The sequence below is a fragment of the Pteropus vampyrus genome, unplaced genomic scaffold (genome assembly GCF_000151845.1).
Source record: "Pteropus vampyrus isolate Shadow unplaced genomic scaffold, Pvam_2.0 Scaffold582, whole genome shotgun sequence".
Classification (NCBI taxonomy): Eukaryota; Metazoa; Chordata; class Mammalia; order Chiroptera; family Pteropodidae; genus Pteropus; species Pteropus vampyrus.
Genome location: NW_011889363.1, coordinates 357244 through 383303, shown reverse-complemented (window position 1 = coordinate 383303; position 26060 = coordinate 357244). Strand labels below are relative to the sequence as shown.

At 38.0% G+C, this 26060-nt stretch overlaps 1 protein-coding gene, 1 non-coding gene and 1 pseudogene across 2 annotated transcripts in view; all 3 read right to left on the bottom strand.

Moving 5' to 3' along the window:
- Nucleotides 1-26060, bottom strand: part of SYTL5 (synaptotagmin like 5) — a 55907-nt gene that overhangs the window by 940 nt on the left and 28907 nt on the right. The window contains exons 7-14 of the mRNA XM_023525610.1: nt 21249-21341; nt 20579-20644; nt 17730-17908; nt 15101-15200; nt 13381-13542; nt 5211-5319; nt 3608-3743; nt 389-597 (exon numbers count right to left, since the gene is read on the bottom strand). Of these exons, the coding sequence (XP_023381378.1) occupies nt 389-597; nt 3608-3743; nt 5211-5319; nt 13381-13542; nt 15101-15200; nt 17730-17908; nt 20579-20644; nt 21249-21341 (1054 nt within the window). The remainder of the gene's footprint in view (nt 1-388; nt 598-3607; nt 3744-5210; nt 5320-13380; nt 13543-15100; nt 15201-17729; nt 17909-20578; nt 20645-21248; nt 21342-26060) is intronic.
- On the bottom strand, nt 2328-2446 carry LOC111733587. The gene has a single exon (XR_002778038.1). It is a non-coding gene; the product is annotated as a 5S ribosomal RNA (ribosomal RNA).
- Nucleotides 4177-4295, bottom strand: LOC111733588 (annotated as a pseudogene).

The following is a 26060-nucleotide window of genomic DNA, read 5'->3' as shown; positions in this document are numbered from 1 at the left end:
GCTGGATAGAAATGAGAAAAGGATAAAGTAAAGTTGGTCTTGGAAGTCCTCTCCCCTACAAGCCTTTGTTGTCTTAGCGAAACCTGATACAAGGCCCAAGAAAGCAGCAGAAATTCACTTAGACTAAAGTGTAAATGATATTTTATGAAGAGAATGAATGTAAACACTATCCATCCCAAACTTCTAATTGAAGGATACGAAGTTATGTAGTAGTATTTTATTTTAAAAATGAAAAGATCTTTGGCTAAAGACATGGAAAATCTGTGGAAATTGCAGGAGACAGCTAAGCTGAAACTATACATACACCTACTACATATCACACCTGCAGGAACCGCTCCCCTGCCCCATGCCCAGTCACAGACCATATCAGGGTCCCCAAGTCCCTCACCGCTTCCGGAATTCAAACGAACTCCTCCCAGAAAGATGTTGCTGGAAAAGGCCTCCTTGTCCCAAACAGTAAGTTCTAGGCAAACATTCTTTATATCCTGGGGATGCAGACCACTGAACATGAAAGTATGATTCCACTGAGGATTAACACTCTTTTTTATTACCAGAGTTTTGTGTTTGGTGGCTTTGCTATCATCAGGGAGCAGGTAGCTGCAGGAGAAAATGCAATCAAGCCATCAGTGAGATAGTAGGCAGAAAATGACATCCTTGAGTAGTTATTTCAATTTCCCATAATTCCTGGTGTGTGTGTGTGTGTGTGTGTGTGTGTGTGTGTGAGAGAGAGAGAGAGAGAGAGAGAGAGAGAGAGAGAGAGAGAGAGAGAGGTGTATTCAATTTTCTATCCCACATTTTTATGTGCTTAACTCTGGATTTATTTTAGTGAGATGGTTTGTTATTTCTTTTAAGTGGGGCAACAGTAAAATGACCAAATTCTCTTTTCTAATCCTGTTTTGGTCCTTTCCTCATCTTGAAATGAAAACACCTCCTGTGGTGGACACAATATAATATCCTGTCTCCTATCATCTTTGCCCAACCTCTAGTTTGACTTGAAGCCAGGATGAGCAGTTCTTGGTATGCTAATAGCTTCTCACCTCAAGTGCCCATGTCTCTAGGTAAGGACTTTCCTCTGGTGCTGTGTGAGCTTACTCAACTTACATGCAGGGAATCCTGGGATTACTGGGGATTTAATGTTCCTAGGAGCAACCTTCAACCAATCGGTTTTAAAAGTTGATAGATGAATCCCACAGCTTCCCTGTCCCTTGAAGGGACGATCCTAAGGTACTTTCCACAGAGTGAGTTCCTTCTTTGTTGCTTCTCCAGTGCAACTGAGCCTCAATTGCCCACAGTAGTAAGGTGTCTATTAATATATTTTTATCAGCTTCCCTCCATTCCCTGTCTTATTTTCTCTACTCTCTCACTGGTGCTTCCTGGAATCTCTTCTCAAATAAAACACCTGCACTCCAGGCCTTCTCTACCATGGTCAAAAATAATGTTTTTGACCATAGTAGAGAATGAGGCTCTAGGTACCTAATGAACCAGGGTACAGGCTTTAAGGAAGAAGACATATGGGTATCATTAGTTCATTAAACAAACATGAAAAATGTCAAAAACAAATGGCCTTACAATAAAAAAAATACAACACTTGCGATTTCATTTCATATACCAAGCAGAGATGACTTTCTCCCAATATTCATTCTCTCCTTATACTTTTCTAAAAATAATATCCTCATTATTTTTAGTAGGCACAAAATTGCCCAGAATAAAGACTATATTCCCAGTCTCCCTTGCAGTAGTATAGTCATGTGATTAAGTTCTGGCTATAAGAAATAGTCTTGTATGAAAATTCTCGAAAGTATATTGCCAGATGGAATTTGGATGGGACAGATGAAACAGTTATCTTAGCCTGTGAGGTGGACACCACAATAAGACAGAAGAAACCTGGGTCCCTGATTATCATGATGCTTCCATATCTGCCCTAGATACCTTACCTTTAGTCTTTGTTTACATGCAAGAGAAAAAAAACTTTTGTCTTTAAGCCACTGTTATGCTGGCTCATAGACAGAGCTAATATTAACTGATATATTTTATAATATTAAGCTTTATAGAAAGATCTATTATTGTTCTCTCATGCTCTTTTAAAAAAAAATCTGAAGTCCCTTTAAAATCAGCTCGATGCTGAAGTGTAACTAAGGAGAGAATTTACCTGAAAGTTACTGGCATTTAAAAAATTTATAGATACCATCCTTTATAATCTCTGCTTCGTACATTTTATTACTTTTTTAAATTTATTTTTTAGGCAAGGTAACCCTTGGTTGGCCTCACAGATTGCAAGGACCTTGTCAGCTTACAATCCCTTATTTTTTTTATTTTTTTATTTTTTAAGCCTACAGCACCTGGTTTTCCTAGGTGGTCTCCCATCCAAGTACTAACCAGGCCCGACCCTGCTTAGCTTCCAAGATCAGATGGAATCAGGCTTGTTCAGGGTAGCATGGCCGTAGACACTGCTTCATAAATTTTAAACATAATAAAGTGAAAACCCCTACAAGGCCACAATGAAGCCATAGGCAAGGAACCCTTCATCCCACCAAACAGTGAGCAGGAAGAGGCCTGATCCAGATGGTGGGGCTGGTGAGGCAGACTGCAATGGCATAATCCAAATAAAGCATCTCATTACTATGAGAAAGAATGAAGGACAGATAGACCAGGATTCAGGCACACACACTCGCCATTGGGGAAGCTCGAGACATCTGCTTCTCCTTATTAAAGGCCTTATCAAAGTTAGAACATGTGAGGGTAAAGGCTTGACTCATTTCCTTGTAGGGAAAATTACATTTTTCTAAGAAGGATTGAAGAGAGGAATGAAACTGTCATCTGACTCAAAGAATTAACCTCATGGGAATCTGTTTGCCCTCATGTGTTTTATGGCACTTCATGAGAGCAAGGGCCATGTCTAATTTCTGAAACCACAACACTCAGCTTGGTACATGTGTGCATTTATGTGTTTGCTTGAAAGAATGAAAAATATCTCTCAAGTTCTAGTTCTTCTAATTATAGGAGAAAAATCTCAAATAGAAATCAAGAGACATTTGTTTTGGGGTTGCCTAGAATGGGTAAATATGTCCATTTAAAGGGCTATATTCCCTCAAGAAACAAAGTGGGCACAAATTCCCAGACCTTCCCCAAAGCACTCGCCAGTGGATATCTCCAGGAAGAATGCTCTGACTTCTCCACTTTTTACTATTTCCCCCAAGACAGCAAAATGCCAAGGATCCAATATTTTTGTTGTTGTTGTGTATTGTCAGCACCAAATGATAATAAAGCACAATAAAAGTATATTACATGTAAAAAAAAAGTATATTACATGTAGAAAAATAATACTTTTCCTCCTTCAAGAAATGAATCGCACAGGAAAATTTGCCATCTTGAAGGTAAGAGTGGTGAGAAATCCTGAAATATGCTGGAAGCAGCCTGAGGGCTAGAATAAACAGTTCCCTCTGTACTCGTTGTTTTAGATGGAAGAGCCAGCATTCAAGGGTAGCTCTTTCCTAGTACATTTTGAATAAGAAGAGCATTGAAGCTTCACTGCTACCACTGCCTCGTGGATCACAGATTCTTTCATCTCTCATTAAGAATGATCTAAAATGAATTTAAAAAAAATTACCCCTTCACAAAGCTATCAGAAGTGCCTCCTGACTTCACTGCTGTCAAATTCTTTGCCTCTTTGATGAATACTTCTAGTATTCCTCCAGAAATTAGAGGCGACTCCTTCTTTCCTCTTTTAATGGTCTTCTTTCCTGCTTAAGCCATCAAAATGAAAGAGAGGGAAGAAGAAATAATGAGGGGAAAAGGGGGAGAGGGGAAGGAGGAAGAAGAAGAGGGAAGAGAAGAGGAGAGAAGAGAGATTGATCATGGGTTCCATTTCAAAATTTACAAAGAAAATCTATAAAGATTCTTTCATTTGCTGATTGAATCAGGTCTTCATATTATTTATTATATATTTTTCCATGTATTGATTTAAATATTTTCTTATCCCATTGGATTCCTTCTGGATAGGTCTTTCATTTATATTTGTTGAAAAAACATGAACAAATAAATTTTAAATTTTAAAAACTCCCTTATAAGGTATAGCTTTTTTTTTTTTTTTTTTTTTTTTAGGTGAGCAACCCTTGGTTGACCTCACAGATTGTAAGGACCTTGTCAGCTTACAATCCTTTATTTTTTTATTTTTTACGCCCACAGCACCTGGTCTTCCTAGGTGGTCTCCCATTCAAGTACTAACCAGGCCCGACCCTGCTTAGCTTCCGAGATCAGACGAGATCGCACTTGTTCAGGGTGGTATGGCTGTAGACAAGGTATATCTTTTTACAGGGTATAAAGGAATAAAATTGAAAAGACCTCGTAAGCTTCTTGGGCCACATTCCTGCCCTCATTGGGAAGTAGCTACAATGAAAGTCACATATATGCACCAAGACTCCAAAAGAGAAAATTCTATAACTCCCTTCTTTGATATTTTAGTCTTCTAAATTGTCAACTCCATGCAAGGCCAGCTCTAAAGACTATAGCCCAGGCAAAATTACATTTTTATTATAATGAAATATGTTCAAACATGAATAATAACCACCACCTTTATTTAGTATGATTTTAAGCACTTAACATGAATGAACTTATTTAATCCTTACAATATTTCTAGGAAGTAAGGAAACTGAGGCCGAGAGATAGTAAGTTACTTGCACAGGGTCACACTGAAGAAGGTGATAGTGAATGGGAGAATAGAAAAGACTGCCTATAGGAGTTGATGGAAGGAGAAGGTCAAGAGAGATTTAAAAGTTGTCTCCATCTGGATTTTCCCTTTATACTCTGTGTTCTAGGTCAATTTCCTCCTCAAGACTCTCTGAGTAGCTGTGAATGTCATAAATCCATATGGCAGCTATCTATACCTGCACTTTCCAGACTGTCCCTCCTTAGCCCCCACTCCACCCTGGGGAAGATCCTGTATCTCTGAGACTTCCAGGAAATAAATCTTACCATTAAGGCTGGTTTCTAAGTATGAACTTTGTCCTTTCCTTGCAAGAATCCCACACCCTTTCTCACATATAGTATCTATTTCTCAATTCTCCTCAAAAGACAGTGACAGTAAAAGATCTTTTACATTTATTTCATCTGTGTAATGCAAAAGTAACATAGTCCAAGCAATTCCTGATCCTTCATCACAAGCTTCTAAAAAAAGAATGTCCTTGATCAAAGTCATTGGTTTTTTACTCTACCTTGAAGTTGTCCTAGCGGAAGCATCAGGTTCTCCTCTGGGAGAATATAACGTAAAACAACTGTCAGCTCTCCTTTGTACTGAAGGCCAATGTCAGCAGAAAGTTCCACCTGGCCGAGGGGAGGCAGGTCAAAAGAAAAAGGAGAATGCTTGTTTTGTTATTTTGTAGCCCATGTTTGTACAGTATTTACTTGGTGGCTTAAATGTGACAATCCATTCTAATTCAACTATAATAGCACTTATTGGTTTAAGAGATGTCTTAAGTATGAGAAAACAGAGGCTGGAAAACCCTACGGAGGCACTTGCATATAACATTTAACATCAGAGTAAAAGGAATTTGAGAGGAGATGTGTAATACACATTTGTGTGCCTGTGATGCACTGAGAACTGAACCATCAACAAACATACATATAGTTTGGAGAATGAGGCAGGAATAAAACGCCACTGAAAATAGTGCCACAAGATACTTCTTCCTATCTGTCCTTGATATCTCAAGGCTTTCCTAAGTGACCAAGGGCGAAGTTGGCAGTAATGCTTGATTCACACTGGGTTGCAAGCCACCAATATTAAAAACTATATTGGTAATTCATTAAAATTCATTGTGAAAAAACTGGTTCATTCAAATGTTGTTGGAAACGTAAAATGTAAATGTAAAATGCTGTAGTCACTCTGGAAAACAGTTTGGCAGTTTCTCATAAGACTAAACATACAACTGCCATACAACCTAGCAATTGCACTCTTGGGCATTTATCCTAGAGAAATGAAAGATTATATCTACACAAAAATCTGTACACAAATATTCGTATCATCTTTATTTGTAACAGTAAAAAACTGGAAATAACCTAGAAGTCCTTCAACATGCCATACCAAAGAATACTACTCAGCAATGAAAAAGAATGACTATTGATATATGCAATAGCTTGGATGAAGCTCAAGAGAATTATGCTGAGTGGAAAAAAAAAGCTAGTTTCAAAAGGATATATTCTATACAAGTCCATTTATATGGCATTCTTAAAATGACAAAATAATAGATATGAAAAACGAATTAGTGGTTGCTAGGAGTTAGAGATGGGCATGACAGGATGCGAGTGGGCGTGGTTATAAAAGAACATGGGGAATCTTTGTAGTAATAGAACTGTTCTGTATCTTGGCTGTGGTGGTGAATTCACAAAGCTATACATGTGATTAAATTACATAGAATTAAATACATACACAAATGAAAACTGAAGAAATCTGAATAAAACTGGTAGATTATCTCAATGTCAATAGCTTGACTGTGATACTGTACTAGTTTTGCAAGATATTATCATTGAGGGAAACTGGGTAATGAGTATATAGGATCTCTTTGTATTATTTATTATAACTTCATTAGATCCATGAGTATCTCAAAAGTTTAAATTAAAAAATTAAATGCGACTCCAGAGCCTCTATTTTGTAGGTCTCCCAACTGCCATCGAGTCAACTGAACTTTAATTTTTCATAAATAGTGTAAAAAAAGTAATGCACTTTCTCAAGTATTTTTCTTCAGACATCTGATTCTTGAGCACTGAGTCAAGGGTTGAGAACTGCTCTCTTTTGAGAGAGAGCAGATTGGAAGAATTCAGAAACCCCAAAACTCACAGCAAAGCCAGAAGCTGTTCAAGCCTCAGCAAAAAAAAGACTGAGACCATAGCAAAGAAAAGAAATCCTTGCCTGGTTTTCTTTCATCCTGGTGGCGGTAAAACTTATTAGTAAGGGTAGAAAAAACATTTGAAGTATTGTTTTATTCAACCATCTTACCAGGGGTAAAAATGAGTTAGATGGTGAAATAGACTATCCATCCAATATTTAATCTGATTATTTTAGATCAAGTGCCTTGTGAAAAGGACTTTTCTTATTGTTTTGAAGTTTCAGTGAATGTTATAAATGGGTACTGTGATTAAAGAAGTCACTACTTTTTTTGATATAGCCAATGAGCGTTTGTCTTCTCTCTTTGGATCTGAGTGGGTTCCGTGATTGCTTTGACTGGTAGACTATGGCAGAAGTGTTAATGTGCCAGTTTCTGGGCCCAGGCCTTAAGATTAACAGCTTCTACTTTCTCTCCTGGAATGGATAGTCCTGAGATGCTCCCTCTGAGAACCCATGATATAGGGCCCAAGCCACATGTAGGTGGCTCCAGTTGGCAGGTATGAGTTCCCAACTGGCAACAAACATCAAGTGTGAGACAATCAACTTGAACGACCAGCCCGGTCAAACCTTCAGATGAATTCAGCCTCACTCTACCATCTGGCAGCAACCATATGAGAGACCTTAAATGTGAACCATGTAGCTGAGCCCAATTATCCCATAGAATTATAAATTTTTGTTTTAAGGCACTAAGGTTTAGGGTAGTTTTTTTATACAACTGGTAGTTCTATACAACAGGCTCCATTTGCTTTTGGCTGAGATTTTTGGGTAGGAAAAAGTGATAATGTGCAGGTGTCATATACTAATATATAGTGTAGGGATCAAAACATGCATTGTTGGGATTTATTCACTGGTTTTTAATTTAACTTAAAATATACTGGTGGCGTTATATAAATATAGTTTTCAAATCTTGGGGAAGTAGAAAACTATAAACATGAAGTTTTATAGCATCATAATCACATACAAAAGAAAGACAAAGGAGAGAGTCATCATATACCCTGCACGTAGATCTAATATTCTGGGGTATTTTTAATATTCTTGAAAGGAAATTCCAAAGCAGCATCCTCTCCTTGCCTACCACCAGTTTACATTATTCGGCCAACTCCTGCTCAGATAAAAGTAGCAGAATTCAATTCAATTCAACCATACAGAATGGTTTCCTGTAGTAATGCTTTTTAAGGCATCTTGCCAAGTGCTGTGGGAACATAGACACAGACCTTGTTTTCAATGAGTGCTCAGTCTATCCAGAAGACATATATGCTGTCGAAGCTCTATTAAATTGCCGTTATTTAACTGATTCATCAGATTAATTAATGCTCTCCATTCTCAATGAGGAGCAGGATCCTCACCACAAAGACCATGTATGTCTGCTCCCATCAGTTGAACTGCATGCTCACCAAAAGTCAGCATTAGTCTCCCAAGTTCTTTACGCCAGGCATCTTTGTGGCTCTAATTATATAATTTAATATTGCATGAGTACAAAAAGATAGCTATTGCTATAAAAATTAAGTTAAATACTATAGAAGAGATAAAGATTTGAAAATAAATTTGCTATTGGATTATATTTGGGCTTGAGGCTATAAAAGACTGGAAAAAAATCATGAATATTGAGAGACATTTTATACTTGGTTTACTTTGAAAGTATTCTTAAATTCTTGTTTCCCTTTAGAGAAACGTAAACTAGAAACTGTTGATGATGATGCATTAGGGGTAGAATATGCCAGGAAGATATGACAGAATTTTAATCACTGAAATCATACTGAGATAAAATGAATTATCCCTATTTTAGAAGACTTGAAAATAAATGCACATTTGTTTGTTTTGAGTTAAAATAAATGTTTAAGAAATGCATTGGGGGTATGTGTATGATTTCTGTACTTTATTAACTGATCAACTATTGATGTTGATTGCTGAGTCTTCTTTTGGGCTTCTACTGTGTAAGTTCAATGTCAGACGAATACTGACAGATATTCCAATTCAACTACAAAGAAAACTACTGTGGCAAGAGAGAGAGTAATCCAGATTGGGATAAAGAGGTGGCCCTCGTTTGGTCCTTAAATGATGGGAGAAATGATACCAGATGGAATGGGAAGAAGGTTAGTCTGAGTTAAGAAGGCAGTATGAGCAAAGTACAGTGGGGACTGTAGAATGTATATAAGAAATGGTAGGAAGTCAGGTGTGGTTAGAGGTGTGTGTACAGGGAGGTCGCAGCACGGAAAATAGAAATAAGGTGTCTCCTCTGAATTTATGTTATAGTGTTTTAATAGGATGGGTAGTGGGGAAGTGAGACCACAAAGAGAAGAGAGGCTTCACAAAGTTGTGATACCAGGCAAAGTTTCAAGGAGAGTAACTTGGCTCGGTCCCACAGCAGAGCTCTGGAGATAAGAGAGATCACACCTCAGAGCTGGCCCCATCACAGGCAAGGGAGTGAGAGCGTTTATGCTCTTTCTGCCCTCAACTCCCAGGAGACTTACATACCCAAGCTATTCTGGCTTTCTATGCCCACAGACCAAGACAGCTGCAGGAGGCCTGAGGACTCCTCTCTTACAAAGATTGTCAGGTGTTGGCTAGTGAGAGTGAAAGTGGTGGACAGCCATATATGTATGAAAATGGGGATATGGGAAGAGCTCTGACATCCTCCTCTGCTACAGAAAGCTGGGCCATATAAAGGGAGCACTGAGTTCCAGGGTGAGGATTAGGATTTATTCAAATCACATCCAAAAGCAGTAGGAAACCCCTGAGGGTATCTGACAGAGCAGAGGAATGGCATAATCAGATAATGCCCATTATCTTCTACTTTTTGAAGAGAGAGAGAGAGATCCACTTCCCATCAGAGTAGGAAGCAGAGTTCCCAGTGCATTTACAGGTCTAAGATGGGATAATAATTTACATACAAAAGTCAGCCAAAAGTACCCAACATAGAGCCTTTTAGCTAGGTGATAATTCCACAATAACTTATATTTACTCTCCGCCTGAAGGCAGAACAGAAGAGGTTTCCTTGGAAAACCACTTAAGCTTACTGTTCATTTTCAAAGGTCCTTTTTATAATAGCACCCTCTGGGAACACATGAAAGAGAATTCATACTAACAAATCCCTTTCGTCTAAATACCTAACATGCCTTTCACAAAGATAATGACTTATAGCTACTAAGCACGTCCATGTTCTGCAATAAAATGGAAGTTATACCGTGAAATGACTTTACAGTATATTTGGCATCTTGAGTTTTCTCTACCTGAATCAGCCTTCTGACTGGCTTAGTGCTGTAAGACCTAGTAAAAACAAAGACCGGTGTCAAGGTATTGTCGCTAACACTGAGTCAATAAGCAATAAGACACTATGTCTTTCTAGTATTCCCACTGCAGAAGAATATCCGTATTTCTAAATGCTTGAGGACTATTAATTCTGACCCTCTATTACTAAAGAAATTGGTCCCTGTAGCTCACACTTCACCTCCTCAGCTGGATAATCTACAAGAAACACCAGGTCTCTGGGGCTGCTCATCCTATAGATGTAGCTGATGAAGTAACTACTGCACTGAAATGACTGAGACAGGAAACTGAGAATAAAGTGACACTTCTGATAATTGACGCCAGCTCAGCTTGAAGATGAGCCACTGGTGAAGTGGGAGACAGTACACAGCAGGTTTTAGAATGGGTCCCACCCCATTTTTGGAAGGCATGGTAGCTAAGCAAGTCCAAACCTGTAGCCTTTCCTCTATATGTGTCAAAGGAAGCTTAGCAGAGAAAGATGACGTGGATTAGAAACACTAACTTATGTTGGGTTCCCCAGAAGCTGACTCTGAGGTGAGGATTCTTATGCAAGTGACTTATGAAGGAAGTGCTCCCAGGGGAAACAGGTCAGAGAAGGAGAGGGAGCCAGACAATGATCAGCCCGATCCAGCTGGGGAGCTCTGGAGTGTAACACCTAGGAGTTTTTTCCACTCTCTGTAAGGGAATTGGGCTTTCAGATCTCTCCCCATTCCTAATCCATCAGGTGTTGGCTAAGGGTTGCCTTGTGGCAGGAGGTACAGAAGTTCCTAAGAACTTCTGGCTCTCTGCCCACATGGGAAAAAGCTACAGTAGCCTGAGGACATGCTTCTAGAGAGTGTCTCAGGTAGAGGCTATTGGAGGCAAAATTCCTAACACACGTGGTGAAGGGAATCCAAGGTCATCTGGCAGAGGACCAACTGAGTTCCAGACATTAAACACAATCAGAACTTTTCTACCTTGACCTGGCTCAGAGAGATGCTTCTCCTTTATGATAGAAAGTAAAACCACTCAGTGGCAATGTGAAGGTGATTACTTCGGAAAGTTGTTGGTCCCTAAACACAGAGGATGCCTGCAAGAGCTCAGATACTATCCCAGTACAAATCCTGCAACCATTTCCAGGAAATTGACTGGAAACTCTCCAAAGAGCCCCAGTGTGCTTTAATGTTAAGTTTATGACAGGTTAAGTTAATTTCATTACTAAAATGCATGTTACTTGTTCTCCATCTGTGTTACGCATCATATAATGTCTTGGACATCTTCTAACTATGATTCCATGATGCTCACCCATTAAAAATACAAGGAAGGGAGCAATAGGAAACTGTTAAGTTATATTAAGCGTTATCCTTTATGGTAAGGCTTTTCACTCAATTCCAAGGGACACAGTGCTGTAATTACCAAATATTTTCCATAATTAATCTCAGGGGAATGTTATGCTATTGTGGACTTGTTATTATTGTACATCATATCTCTATCACATTTATGTTAGTCATAGGCTTGCCGTTATTTTATGTTTAAGGATTGCTATTATATTTTACTGTCAATTTAACCCACAGCCCAACGATACCTCCTAAAGATTTTCCATGAGTTATTTACACCATGTTTGAGGTCAACAGTTATAAAACCCCATCAAAAAGTTGTATTTAACTTCTGAGTCTCAGACTCCTCATATAAAATGGGGACAATGATATTTAGCTCACAATAGTTGTAACCGTTAGGTGTGAACAATGCTTCTATTAATGATGATCGGTGATCGGTGTTGTTGTTGATTACCGACCTTTGTTTTACCCTGTCTAGCATCCACTCACCATTCCTTTAATACTAGTGTACCTGGATTTCCTTTAGGGCAATACCACCTTCAGGACCAGAGTATGATCTGATTGTCTTAAGCCAGCTAATTTAGCTCACACCTCCGTGGCCATATGGTGATTAGCTCAGGATGGGCAAATAATCTAATTAGAATTAGGAGAGCCAAGCCAAGGGCATTGGTTGAACTGTTGGAGGATGAGGAACTCTCCTCTCTCCTGGACAGTGTGGTACAAGAATGACAGGCTTTGCAGCTGATACAGTGTCTAAGAGAAGCATACCGGGAGCTAGTGAGGGAAGCTAACACTGCATGAAGTCTAAAAATGAAGCTAACGCAGAGATGAGAGACCAAGAGATTTCAGTGCTTTAATAATATTTGAGCATCAGGATCAATTACAATCAATTACATAGCAATAATTTCCTTTTACTTTTTAAGCAGTATGAGCTAGAGTTTCTGTCAGTTGCAATAAAAGGACTGCAATGTAACATAAATATTACCTAGCACTTATTGAGCGCTTACAATGTGCCTGACCTAATATTGCAAGTATCACATAGAATGTGTGTTCAAGCCTCACAGCATTTCTATAAGCTATGTCCAATTATTATATCACAAGTGAGAACACCGAAGCCTGAGAAGTTAAGGAATTTACCCAAGGTCACACACACAGTTGTGAAGCTACCAGGATTGAACCCAGGAAGTCTGATTTGAGTCCACTATCTTCACTGTCTTTTCTGTTTTTGTCTCTCTATACAAAGAACAATGTTTCGTTATGTAAATGTGACCTTTTTTTCACGTTACTCTTGACTTGAAAAGTCACCGTACATGTAGAAATACCCCAGCTGCATCAAGTGAATCCAAGGTACTCTTGCTCTAGTTTAGAAGATATTATATTATCGATTTCTAGAACTAGCTCTGATATTGTTTTTTTGACTATAATTCAAGACCTAGGTTATGAATCGCAAAAAAAGGAATGTAGGAAATCAGATACTTTAGCTACTGGTCACTTCTTCATGTGAACCCAGGCAAGACAATTCCTGCTTATGTCTGAATTGTGGAGAATGAGGAATGGAGAGAATGTTTTGAGACTGATCTTGCCCTATGGATTTGTTTTTGCCTATGTGAAAATGAATACTTTCTCTTTATAATAGGATCGTATAACGTATTCCTTTTATCCATGGAGACCGCCAAATGATGAATAAATTTTTAGTAAGTCAAATTAATACTGCATATGATTATGTGGTTTGCATTACAGTCTGTCAAAAAACAAAAGAATATTTACATTTATGACATTATTCCAAAATTAGCTGCACTAATCTCACAGATTATCACTTTAAAACTGGAAGTCTTCAGATTCTTTAGGCTTGTGACATCAATTAGGCTCATAATTTGACTCACTGTATAACTGTATGACTAATTTGGAAGCATTTCCTACCTTGGGCTGAAGCACAAACCACTCATCACTTGGATTTTCAAAGTTCCATGAGTCAAAAGGAATCTCCACCTCCCCAAGGAAGCTATTACGTCCAAATCGATCATAATGCCAGACTGAGAGCTGCAGAGTTCTTGTTTCGAGCTGGGTATGGCTGATGGTATACTGCAAATGAAATTGACAGTATCATATTCCACATGGAAGGTTTTGCCCGATTCTTAGACAGATTGGAATTTACTTCTGCCATCTTTCAGATCGGATGCATTAGCAACATGAATTTTATTTTTCTTTGGTTCTGCTAAAACAGAGGTTCTAGTTCGTTAACTCCCTTTGTGTTAGACCTAGCACTGAAAGATATATCAATAAATTATTTGGGTCGGGGGAGTGTCACAGTAAACTTCAGATATTGTATAAAAAGTGTTAGGGGTTGAAGCTTGTTCCCTTTCCAGCTTTACCTGTTTCATTAGCCTAATTATTATTATTTTTTTACCATCTACTTTATCAGATCAAGGTTTATTCTGTCAATTCTCCAACCTCTCTATCTTATTTTATTCATGAGAACTCCCAAATCCAGAAAAGTATTGGTAGTAAGACACTTGCAAATACCAAACTTCATAAAGTCCAGCCTAAATGCAGGGATGAATAGATACATATGTAGATTAAGCAGAAAGAAAATACTGCTGGGGTAGCTGTTCCTTTTCCAGCAGAATGTCATCCAGGTCCACATGCCAAATTCCTGCAAACCTCCTTCATGTTCTTTGCAACTACCACCTGGAATATGCTTCAGACTTAACTGACTCATCTTGGGTTTGCTTCTATGTCTGTCCCTGCCATTCCTGGCATAATTAACCTTGTCTCCCTGCTTCCTGAATTTGCCATGTCACTCTGTTTGTCTATTCTGCATGGGCTCATCTTTGCTATCCTGTTATGGCCACTGGATTCACCCTCTGCCTGTATTCATTCATTCTCATTTTGATCTGTCTTGATATTGGCTCCTGCTTCCACAAATGCCTCCACTCGCCAACTTCCTGACTCCATCACTTTGGGCATAAGGTCCATAAATTCCCCTGTGACTGGCAATAATTTATACATTTCAGTCTCCTCAGATCTTTCTTAACAGGCTAGATTGGTCCAGGCTGAGAGAAAAGGTTATTATATGGAAGCCCAGGGGGAAAAATAATTTCTCTAGGATTGAGACCTAGGTCATATCTTATTTAGGCCACTTTCTCTGATATTTCTCAAATCTAATCCTGCATTTCCACTGTTCACTAACCACATTCCTAAATATAGCCAAATTCTGAAACCATAACAAGAAACAGCACATACTCATGCTGTGTTAGCAGAACAATGAGTGTGCACAAAGTGACCTGCTAAATCAGTGTCAAAAGTAATAAACTTCCTTTAAGGGGAACTAGAAAAAACACTATTTTCCCAAGGGCAAAACATTTTTTTTTGACAAGATGTACCCGCTCAGATGTAATTTTGCTGGATCATCTCCCCTTAAGATGCAAATTCAGCAGCAGCACAGAAATAAACAGAACAGGAGTGGTTTACATTTTTTCTTTTCTAAAAACTGTTAGAAAAGCATATTACATTAATTTATTCAAATTCTTCTTTTCTAAAATATACATAAGCCTTGCCATGCAAATTCTCTGTAGTTACTTTTAAACCAATGAGGTTGTAAACAGTATCACTTAGTTACTATGAGAGACTATTTACCTACCTTTAGTGTTTCATTGAATTCTGGATTGGTGCCTGTTCTGATTTTGGTCTTGCGCTTACTGTTTCTAGATTTGTCAGGGAGAAGGTATGACTTGACATAACTGTTGATGATAAAAGATGAAAGTAATTATTGGGAAACATCTACTTTGCAAGAAATGCTCGGGGACTTCAGTGAATAAAAGAAGTAAAGGGAATAGGTCAGTAAGCATAAGAGATAGAACCAAAGAGAATATAGTCTACATAACAGAATACCTTAAAAATCACTCTGGGCCCTCACTGAGAGAAAAGTAGTTAAGTGTAGTGGTAAAGAGTGTGGGCTCTGGAGTTGAGCCACTCCATGCCTCACTAGTTTTGATGAACTCAAGAACTTACCTAACCTCTCTCTCTGTCTCAGTTTCCTCATCTGTAAACCTGGGATAGTAAGAGTATCTAACTTATGGCGTTGTGAGGATTAAATCAGTTGAGATTATATATATATATATATATATATATATATGTATATATACATATATATATATATATATATATATATATATATATATATGGAGCTGACATACTATACTACTCAATAAATATAATCTATTATTATGATCAATGGTATCACAAAATATTATGGGGTTACATTCCTCTCCATTCAGATGTCAGGTCTTCTGATGAATGTGAGTGGAGTCAATGGTAATGAGTGAATGAAAGAAAATGATGAAAAAGAAGAAATAGAAAATAACAACCTAAGTCAAAATAGCAATTCTACCCAACACCTTGCTTTGAACTATTCCAGGAGCCTGTTGGGGCAGGGGCATCATGGCAGACTCAGAAATGTATAAGATATACAAGATGCTACCAGAGTCCTGAAGCACATCTCCTGGGGCTTTAGATGACCCCTTTCCATGTTAATCTAAATGATTATATTGGTACTGAAGCCCAGTGATATTTAGCTGAGGAAGTAGGTGGACTAATGTGTATTCAGAACCTTTTCATTTGTCTGTCTTAGGACACTTGGAAACAGCTTTGCTGAGTTGTTTATTTAATCTAGGTCCTCTAGTATGTAGAAAAGGAGTCACATAGCAGGTTGGAGAATGCTATCCTTAGAAATGCCTGCTTACAAAGTTGGTCCTTGGCTGGCATCTGGGAATGTAGATTTCAGGAGGATTCTCATCATTCCCAGAACAGATATAAGGTGCTCATTGTGACTAAACTATTTATAAAAACAATATGGCTCACGATGAATATCTGCTTTCTTTCTGGGAGATTGGAATTTTGGTATGTGACCAGTTGAGTCTCTAAATAGCTTCCCTGGCAGACAACATCTCACAAGTGTTATCACACTCCATTGCTAGAGGAATTAAATGCATCCTATGTGGCTACACTGGGAGAGAACACTTGGAAGCTTAAGCCTGGATTCTTTAGAATTTCGTCACATATGCCTCTTCCTTTTGCTGATTATGACTATGCATGGAGTCTTATGATTCTTCCTAGTAAATCATCAAACCTGGCAGTGGTCTTTGGAACCTGATACATCTTCATATCCAGCTCCCCTCTAATGTGGCATCATCCACATCTGCCCTCCCAGGCTGATCCCTAGAAGCCTGAGAGCCTCATAATTGCCCTTTTGAGTTGTCTGGGCTAACAGCTTGGTAATTTTCTTTGGAGGGTTTCCCAGAACAAAAATCAACTGTTATACATCTTGGGGTATGCCAACATGTCAGCCTTCTATTTCAAAGAGCTGCCTCTGTGCAAATTACAAATATGTCAGTTCTAAACCATGTTGGCTAATAGCTTCTTTAAAATCAGGTAACCACAGTCATAACTGTTAGGCAGGTAGGTAGCCATCAGCAATGAGAGTGAAGGCCCAGCTCTGAAATCTCAGGAATTACAAGAATGATGGCCCAATCCAAAGGCCCACCCCTAGGACCTTCCAGAAACACCCATTTTTTTTCAAATAACAATGCCCCTACATCCCAAAGTACAAGGAAATAAAAAGCCACAAAATAGCCACTGGTTTAGGCCAGCCACAAACACCTGCACAGTGAGGACTATACTGACCTTTTCACTTCAGCCTCATTATACCATTATTATAATATCACACATACACCTGGAAATTCATGAATCTAATTATAACAGACTGAAATCTGGATAACTATATGTGCAGTAGACAAAAGGTTATATAATAGCCAACTGTCAATCAAAATGACCTCACATGCCAATCATCTAGCACCGACCACTCTTGTAACCTCCCATCATGGCCCAAATATAATGCAGACTCCCCGCTTCTATGGCCCTACGGCCATTTCTCGCATAACCTGTTTCTCTCTTGAAATGTACATCAATAAATCTTATTTTTCCTAAATTTCGCTGATCTGTAATTCTTTACTGCATTGGCGAAAATAACCGAGGGCCCCTCAGCACCACTGGGGCAATGATGGATTTAGATCTCCCCCAATGGTAACACGACCATTATACATGCACTTCAGAGAATATTTAGAAGTGTGACATAGGAGGAAAGTAACAATCAACCTTCAGAGAAGGCTCTGAATCAAGAGGAATGTTAAGACACTTCTGAAAAAGAAACACATATACTGACAAAAAAATTCAGAGATTGAAATAATCTGAGGAATATGTTATGTGCTTACGCATCTGTCCTCTGTTTCTTTTCATCTCCTATGGCCAGATTTCTGCAATTCTTGACAAAAATGTAGAGCCCGCCAGTTTTGTAGCAGTAGCTGATGTGGAGAAGGATTTCACCACTGACCTTCACGTTGCCATAGTCTCCTGTTTCACTGTAAACGCTCATCATGCTGTTAAGGCTAGTCTGAAAAAAACAAGATGAAAAGAGGCATCCAGTGTTAATCTAACTAACTCTTCACAGAAGCTACCCTCTTCATTCGATTACAATTTCTGTTCTTTATAATCAGTAGGGAAGTCTAATGAGAGGTTAGAAAGCAAGAAATAAAAATAAAAAATAAAAAAAAGCTATTTTTCTGGTGTTGCATAAAATCCAGCCTCGAGAAAGGACAAGATCTAGGACTGTTAGTAAGAAAGGCAGGAAACTTGCTGAGAGGAAAAGTGTTTCCCTTTCAGGATAGCAAATACCCTTTGTTTATTCGCCTCTTCTTTCAAACATAGAGTCATTGAGGCATTTCCAAGCCCATCTCCTCTCCCCATCCATGTAGCTTTCTCCTTTTTCACTGGTAGTCTCAAGGTCAATCTACTTCAAAGTCTAGAATGCACTGATGGGGACATAGAAAAGCTCATCTCATATTCAGTGCTAGCAGGAGCCATAAGCTCTCAGACACCCACAGACAGCATCCCATCAGCCTCTGAGAAGCCATAACTGCAGCACAAGGGTACCCACAGCTGCTGTGATTCTCCTGAGCAGCTGTGTGGCCACCTGGGTAGTATAAGACAACAGCTTCATAAATCTCTGTAAAACAGCAACCCATAAAATACAGTACTAAACAATAACACAGCAAACAACAAAGAAAAAAAATGTAAAAAAGTTCAAATCTACCAAACTGAATGAAGTTTCTGACGTGTCACTAATGACAAAAGGCATATTTTAAATTAAATGTAACAAAATTATCCTTCAGTATCAGAAACACAAACTCTATATCTTAGCAACAAGACTGTCACCTGGAAGGTTTTCATGAGTGACACAGTAGTTCCAAAAGTCCTGTCTGTAAACCACTGGAAAGTAATGACTATGGTGAGTGTAAAGAGAGCCTTGACTTTCTACTTTTTCATTCATACACACACACACACACACACACACACACACACACACACACACACACACACACGAATAAAATTGTTCAGAGACTGATGAAAAACAAAATGTGAGTGATGTGGCTAGTACCTCTTTTAAACTTAAGTCAAGGACAAGAGAAAACCAATGATGCAATAATTCCAGTCAGCCCTCCATATCCATCGGTTCTGCATCCCAAGGATACTGAGGGAGGACTATACTGGGAAATTATAACTTAAAAGAGAGTCAGTGACTGACCTAATTTCTCTTTCCTGTTCCTAAAATAAAGCAACAGAATTCTTATGATAGCAGATGGCTTTGAGCAGTGCGTTTCAAACTTTAATCGCACATATACATCACCTGGGGATCTTATTAAAATGAGGATTCAGATCTATTCCAGCTTAGGTGGGGTCTGAGATTCTGCTTTTCTAACAAAATTCAGGGTTCACAGTTTCCAAACTGTGTTGAGGCATCCCACAGCACCATAGCAAACTCACAGGGGCACCACAGATATTTTAAAATTTCAATGGAAAACGGGGCAACATCTGTCAGACATCGCGCAAACTACTAACAGTATTTCCCAGTGTCAACATTACATCATACTTTATTTTTTTTCAATGAAGTCCTACCTGTGTGAAGCTAAGTTTTTGGTAGCTGCTGCAACCAAAACAAAACAGAACAAAACAAAACAAAACAAAACAAAAAAAACAAAAAACAAAAAGCAAATACTGCACAAAAATCATTTTAGAACAAGAAATTAAAGTGGTGCTGTCCAATTAGCTTTCAAGATTTGACAATTTATGTAGTGTTCAACAGACACATGTATCTCATTGGTAAGTATTGGGGGCTATTTAAGAATGGAATAAAATATTATTTTTCTTTTGATTTATGCATATTATTTTTTCAAATGGCCACTAAGTTAGTAGGATACCAGTGTTTATTGTTTTGACCTAAGTACTTAACAAATGGGCTAGTTAGGTATTACTTTTGACCTAGGAATGCTATGAAAGTATCACTAAGATACTAGGGGCTCTCTGAACTGACAAAGTTTTAGAGTCTCTGTCCCAGGTAATGCAATGTTGCTGGTCCATGAACCACACTTTCAAGTTTTAAGGGCTTTGAGAATAAACCCCAACCTCCTCATATTACATATGAGAAAATTCTGGCTCAAAGAAATTGTCGGCAGTGCCAAGACATACAGCAAGATCTCCAGATTTTTAGTTTGAGGACCTCCCCACCATACCTCACTACCTCTTCATATCACTAATTTGTGTCTAAAACACACCCCTCTGTAGCCATTATTTGAAGAAGATCCTTTGTCAACAGGGGGGCCCTATGGATAGAAGAAAAATTTAAGAACCCACAAATGCTGAAGCTTAGGAGAGATTAAGGCAGTTAAGGCAATTCTACTACTAATCAACCTGATGCTCTTAACCAAGCCAATGCTGTGATTTAAGAGATATTTATTCCACAGGTATCTCTTTAATGGTAAATCATTTTGGACCATGTGTCTTTTGACTGGTACTCAGATTCTGTTTAATGAATGTTTTTCTTTGGAATGTTTTTCTTTGGCTTTTGATGACGTTATTTATCTTTTCAAATAGAACCTCTGGTTAACTGTACGCAAGTCGCAAAAAGATAAATGGTGGAAAAATAGCCCACATAATCAGATTTCTCTTACCATAAAATTTGTGAAGTATGGTTGGGAAGAAGGAAAAAGAAAGACTGAAAACTCACAGTGTCTGAGTCAGCATCAGGCACATTTAGGTAGGTCCACTTCCTGTTGGAGCATGCTTGAGAATTCTTTAAAGAAGTCGCCGAAAGGTCAAAAGGAAAAAAAGGATATTAGAGCAACAGTCAGAAATCAGAGAAGCAAAGAAAAAGACTTCCGGGTACATAGATGGGTACAAGAAAACAGGGGCTCCTAAAGCTTACACCTCAAGGAAAGCCTTGAACACTAAAGTAAGAAGGGACTTTGTTTTGTTGGCAGTGGGCAGGTATGGATGGTGTTTGAGTAGGAGAGAAACCTGACTGGGTATGTTTTAGGAAAATGGTTGCCAGCAATGTGGAGGACAGCTGGGAGTTGAAATAATTGTGGGAGGAAAATGTATCAGCAGAGAACTGAGATAATTTACAGGCTTGAGCTGATGAGAGCCTCAACTAGGGAGTGAAGAAGTTTTAAAACCTGGGTGAGGACCATGCAAGGAGAGGAAAGAAATCAGGAGCCTTAGGAAAAGCCCACGCAAAATTAAACTAAAAAGCACTCGGTGGGCAAAGCAGGAGACCATGATGACTTTTAACTCACTATCACACATTGTCCTAAGAGTATCCCTATTCCTTTTGGAAATGCACAGAAAATCATTGAGAGAAAGAAGAAACTTTCAGTGTGTGCTAGAGAACTGCTTACAGTTGACAGGCCACTTGCTAGACCCTGGGTGTTTGCAGAAAACTGGGAGGACACTAAGTCATCAATGCCTTCTTCAGTCTCTTCCAAGGAGTCCTAAGGAAGGAGGGGGGGAAAACAGTGGTTGGGTTTATTTCTTTCCTAGAAAGTCTTTTCACTTCAAAAACTGCTTTCTTATTTAACTATCTGAAAAATCGGATACAAATATCTGGAAATCACCTTATTCCTAGGTTTCCATCTTTTATCTCCATTCAACCTGAATTACCTAATCAGATGAGTGGGGTCTCCCTCCTAGTGGTGCTTACTTTATGGAAAAAAAACATGAATTTAAGAAACATGCAGATCTAGTGTTCAATTACTACCTCCCTGATCTCTAAGGTGATTTATTTGGGGCAATGTACGTATTTTTTTAATTGTATACTGTCAAGATGGGAAACATATTTCAAAAATCTCTCCAACAAAATAAACTATTTTTTGACACTGAATTCTTGTCCAAAATATATATACATACATACACATACACACACACATACATACACACAAATCGATTATATCATGCATATTGCTTTTTTTTATGCACGCCTTTCTTTTTCGCTTATCCTTTCCATTTCCCTTCTCTCATCCTATTAAACTAATATTTTGCATCCTGCTGTGCATATTATATTCCACATTTTTCTCCTTGTTTATGTGAAAAATCATAATATTATCCACACACAAATTGATTAGTCGTACATAAGAATTTCTTTTAACTGTAGTTTTATAAATTGAGATTTTATATATATAATTTTGTGCCTTAAAAAATCTTTTCATTATAAAATATAGCAAATGGAAAGTACATAAAACATAAATGTACAGTATATAACAATATAAAGTGATCAATCAGAAGACCCCTTGTGTCTTGTCCATATTAAGAGCCCTTTTGCTATTTGAAATAATATCTTAAGTCTTATGGTAATCACATCTTTGCTTTTTAGTTTTACTATCTAAGCATACACCCCTAAATAATATGATTTTCTTTGCTTGTTTTTGAACTTTATGTAAGTGGAATTAAGTATTATATATTCCTTTGTGTTTTCCATTTTTGCCTAAATACTACAGCCTTAAAAGGCATCCAAATTATTGCATGTTTTTATAGTTTGTTCATTTTTATTTAGTATTCAACTGTATGATATCTCACATTTTACTTATCCATTCTTCTGTTGCTGAATATCTGGGTTGTTTCCAGATTTTTTCTATTATGAACAAAGCTGCTGTGAATATCTATGAATATGTACCCTGGTGCACAAAAACTTAAGTTTTACTTGGGTGTAGACCAGTGAGTGGAATTTCCAAGTCATAGGGCATGCACACCTCCACATGCTTATCTATATTACAGATAATGTCAAACTTTCAGAAGCAGTCCTACCAATTTATAGTCTAGCCAGCAATGTATGAGAACTCCTTCTGCTCCATATCTTTGCCTTCCATCCCAATAGCTGGTACTGCCAGATTTTTTTCATTTCTGCTAATCTAGATGTTTAATATTCATGATTTTAATTTTTATTTCCTTTATTACTAAGTTGAGCACCTTTTCCTGATCATGGGGCAACTAAATTTCCTGTTTTGTGAAGCACTTTTTAAGATTTATTTTTATATTGGTTTATTTGTCTTTTTCTCACTGATGAGGTCACAAAATGAGCTGGAGTACCCGAGGATATCAGAAAGTAAGAAAGTGCTCAAAACAAAACAAAAACAAACTAAAGACAACAAAAACAACAAAAAACCCAATGCACAATGATAGAAGTATGTCAAAGGGACACAGGTGTCAACTGAAAGAGCTCTCAATGGGCAAAGCTAGAAAAACTTGAGCAAGAAAATGAAATAATATTGAATTATAACTCCAAGTACACTCAATAATATCTATGAGTACATACTGATGTAAAATAAGTGGTTGGAAAATAAATGGGTGAGAAGAGACACATCTCCTATGTAAAATAATTCTAAACAATTTATGTAGATCTTCTATCTTTAAGGAGGAAGAGCATAACTCCTTCAGTGTGGGCTATACACAGTGACTTTTTTCCAAAGAATACTGTGATAGAAAAGGGGAAGATAAGTAACTTTACAGGGGAGATGCCTGACAAATACTACCTCAGTCAGGTGATCAAACTCAACATTAACAGTGATCAGTCAAGTTGAGAGTATGTACCCTGGGTGTGATGCAGCACGATGAGAACAGCACTTGGCTGTTGTGGTGTTCCACCCAAAAAATGTATGTAACCTCTTTCTAACCATGAGAAAAACATCAGATAAATGAAAATTCTACAAAATACCTAACTAGTACTGCTCAAAACTATTAAGATATCCCCAAACTAGGAAAGTCTGAGAAACTGTCACAACCAAGAGGAGCTTAAGGAGACATGATAATTAAATGTAATGCAGTATCTTGGATGGAATTTTGGAACAGAAGAGGAACAAAGGAAATCTGAATAATGTATGGACTTTAGTTAATTATAATGTATCAACATTGGTTCATTGATTGTGATAAATGTAGCTTATTAGATGTAAACAGGAGACACTGGGTATGAGGTATATGGGAATTCTTTTCACAAATGTCTATAAATCTAAAGCTACTCTAAAATTTAAAAAGTTTACTACAAATTGTAAACCTGTGATAAACTGAGCTTGGTCATAGTGTTTCATCCTTCTTATACACGACTAAATTCAATTCGCTAAAAAAAAAAAAAGCTTAGGACTTTTCCATCTACATTCAGAAATAAAATAGGCTTGCCATTTTCTTTTTCAAAATGCCTCGGTCTGGTTTTTCACTGGCCTCACAAAAGAGCTGGAAATATTCTCTCTTTCAATTGTCTCAAAAAGTTTGTATGTAAGGACAAACGTTGTGTGAGTTCTTTTATATGAGGTTTCTAGAGTCATCAAACTCATAGAGACAGAAAGTGGAATGGTGGTTGCCAGGGGTTGGAAGGAGGAGGAATGATGGTTAGTATTTAATAGGTACAGAATTTCAGTAGGTGAAAATAAAAAGTTTGCAGAGATGAATAGTAGTGATAGTTATAAAAAAAAATGAATGCATTCTTTTCCACAGAACTATAGATTTAAAACTAAATAAATTAGTAAATTTTATGTATACTTTATCACAATAAAAAATGTGTGTAATGTTTAAGATAATAATTTCCTTGAAACTTCTTAGAGCTTGCCAGTAAAGTCATCTGGGTCTGCTTCTGTCTTTATCAGAAGGTTGTAAACTACTGTTTCAGTTTTATTATCATGTCCAGAAATTTCAGGTTTTTAAATTTTTCTTGAGTCAGTTTTGAAAAATTACATTTTATAGAAATGTATTCATTGCATCTGTTTCCAAAATTCTTGGCATATAATTGCTGATATTATCTTCAAATCTGTTTTTATCTGTAGTTATGCTTCCTTTGTCATTCATACTTGTTTTCACCCTCTTTTTGTCCCTACCAATACTTTGAGAGATTGTCTATTAGTTTTTTCAAAGCACCAATGTTTGTTTTTATTGTTCTGTATTTTATCTTTGTTTTGTAGTTGATTGATTTGTTTGTAATTATGTCTTTAATTTTAAGTTCTTTGAGTTTAGTGTTATTGTCCTAACTAAAAAGTTTATTCATAGTAAATAATTTTCACCCCTTTTCCTTCTCTTATGTAAATACTTAAGGCTATAAAATTCTTCCCCAAGTAAGACTGTTGCTGCATCCCTTACTTTTTTTGGTAGTATTTTTATTTTCATGTAGTTCTGATTGTTTTTATATGTTTATTATGATTTTTTCTTTAACTCGGTAATTCCTTAGCAGTGTTGTGACAGAAACAAGGAGCAAACAGCAAGGAAAGTCACCTGGGATCTAGATGAACAAGCCCTACAACTAGGGAGAAAAATAAGAAATCACCTTGCAACGGGAGGAGGTAGGATGGGGTGAGGATGCGAGGCTGCCTGGTCCCAAGCAGATGAGCGGGACACAGGTTACAGCAGTGGCAGCTGCAGATGCCTCTTAAAGGGGCTTTGTCTGCAAGCAGACTTTCGCAGTGATGGACCTACTCATTCTGAACACCAGCACCGGTTTGGCTGTGTAGGAGGTACCAGGGACTTACAAAGGTACACTGAGTTGTCAGAGGGCCAGAGGTTAGAGTCTCCCGCAGACAGAAGTGCCAGCGGTATCCATTGTTCCTCTGTTGAGCCCTCCCCGCTCCCAGTGTGCTGACACAGCGCTACCATAGCTGAGACATCATCAAACTGGATAACAGAGGTTGCTCCGCCCAGAGGATTTCCTAAAACCCCACATCCCCAAACTCATAGCCCCACCTAAGCCACATCTAAGTGTATCATTGATGAGTCAGTTGCTCCTTGCTGAGGAGAACCACAACTCCCACTAGTGGCAGCTGACCTTGGTTTCTGACATGGCTTCTTGAAGCAACTATAAGCACAGCATCTGTGGATTGCTTGCTGAATCTTAACAGATGGCACCGGAGGGGCACAGGCTGGGGGTAAACTTGGCCTGCAGCTGAACCCCTCTCAGAACTATGCCACTGGACACCTACCAAACAAAGCCACACTAATAAGACCGGAAGACTTAAGAGCTTTGCTTAGTCCATAGAAACAGACACAGAAAGGCAGCCAAAATGAGAAGACAAAGAAGCAGAAACCATATGAGAGAACAGAACAGAGATCCAGGAATAATGGAGTCAAGCAATCTCATAGATGCAGAGTTCAAAACACTGGTTATAAAGATGCTCAATGAACTTATGGGAAGTATAGATGAATTCAATGAGAACTTTAGCAAAGAGATAAAACAAAAACAT